Below are 592 nucleotides of genomic sequence, written 5' to 3' on the forward strand. Positions count from 1 at the left end.
AGGGAGGCTCATTGTGGAGACAACTGCTTGGGCGTGGGCCGTTGCATTTGTAATTATCTTGTCCATTATTAATGGACCGCAACGTTATCTTTTTATCGTCCCGCGACCCGCTTATAGGGGATCGATCGAGGGCGACGATACATGTACATTAAGACTCACAGACTCACAGACTCACAGTCAGCTAGCTAACTATCCTCATTCCTAAGTTCCCTGAGAGAAATAGCTATCCAATCACAATAGTCACCATGTCAAAGTCGCTACCGACGCATCGTCGCGCCTGGCGCCGCACAGACGACTACTTCAAGGGCAGCCCGAAATTGAAGCTGGTCACTGAGCCTCTCCCGCTCCCCCTCGCGCCCACAGCCGTTCTGATAAAGGTCCACGCGGTAGCTCTCAACTACCGAGACAGTAACATTTCTAACGGCGGGAACCCGTGGCCTGTCACTCCTAATGGCATTATTGGAAACGACGCAGCAGGCGAAGTCCTCGCCATTGGCGATAAGGTCGACAAGTTCAAATTGGGCGACCGTGTGGCCCCCAACACGGATACAGAGAACTTGACCGGCCGTGAGTCGAGCAGGTCTTGGCTGGC

At 53.5% G+C, this 592-nt stretch overlaps 1 protein-coding gene across 1 annotated transcript; it reads left to right on the forward strand.

The window, feature by feature from the left end:
* Positions 1 to 245: 245 nt before the first annotated feature.
* Positions 246 to 567, forward strand: J7T54_002884 (alcohol dehydrogenase; the record flags this gene model as incomplete). Its single annotated transcript, XM_051510689.1, has 1 exon — positions 246 to 567. A coding segment is annotated over one exon (322 nt), but the record flags the coding sequence as incomplete, so codon positions are not given.
* Between the last annotated feature and the right edge of the window lie 25 nt (positions 568 to 592).

The sequence above is a fragment of the Emericellopsis cladophorae genome, assembly GCF_022114955.1.
Source record: "Emericellopsis cladophorae strain MUM 19.33 chromosome Unknown NODE_176_length_6712_cov_221_407385, whole genome shotgun sequence".
NCBI lineage: Eukaryota > Fungi > Ascomycota > Sordariomycetes > Hypocreales > Bionectriaceae > Emericellopsis > Emericellopsis cladophorae.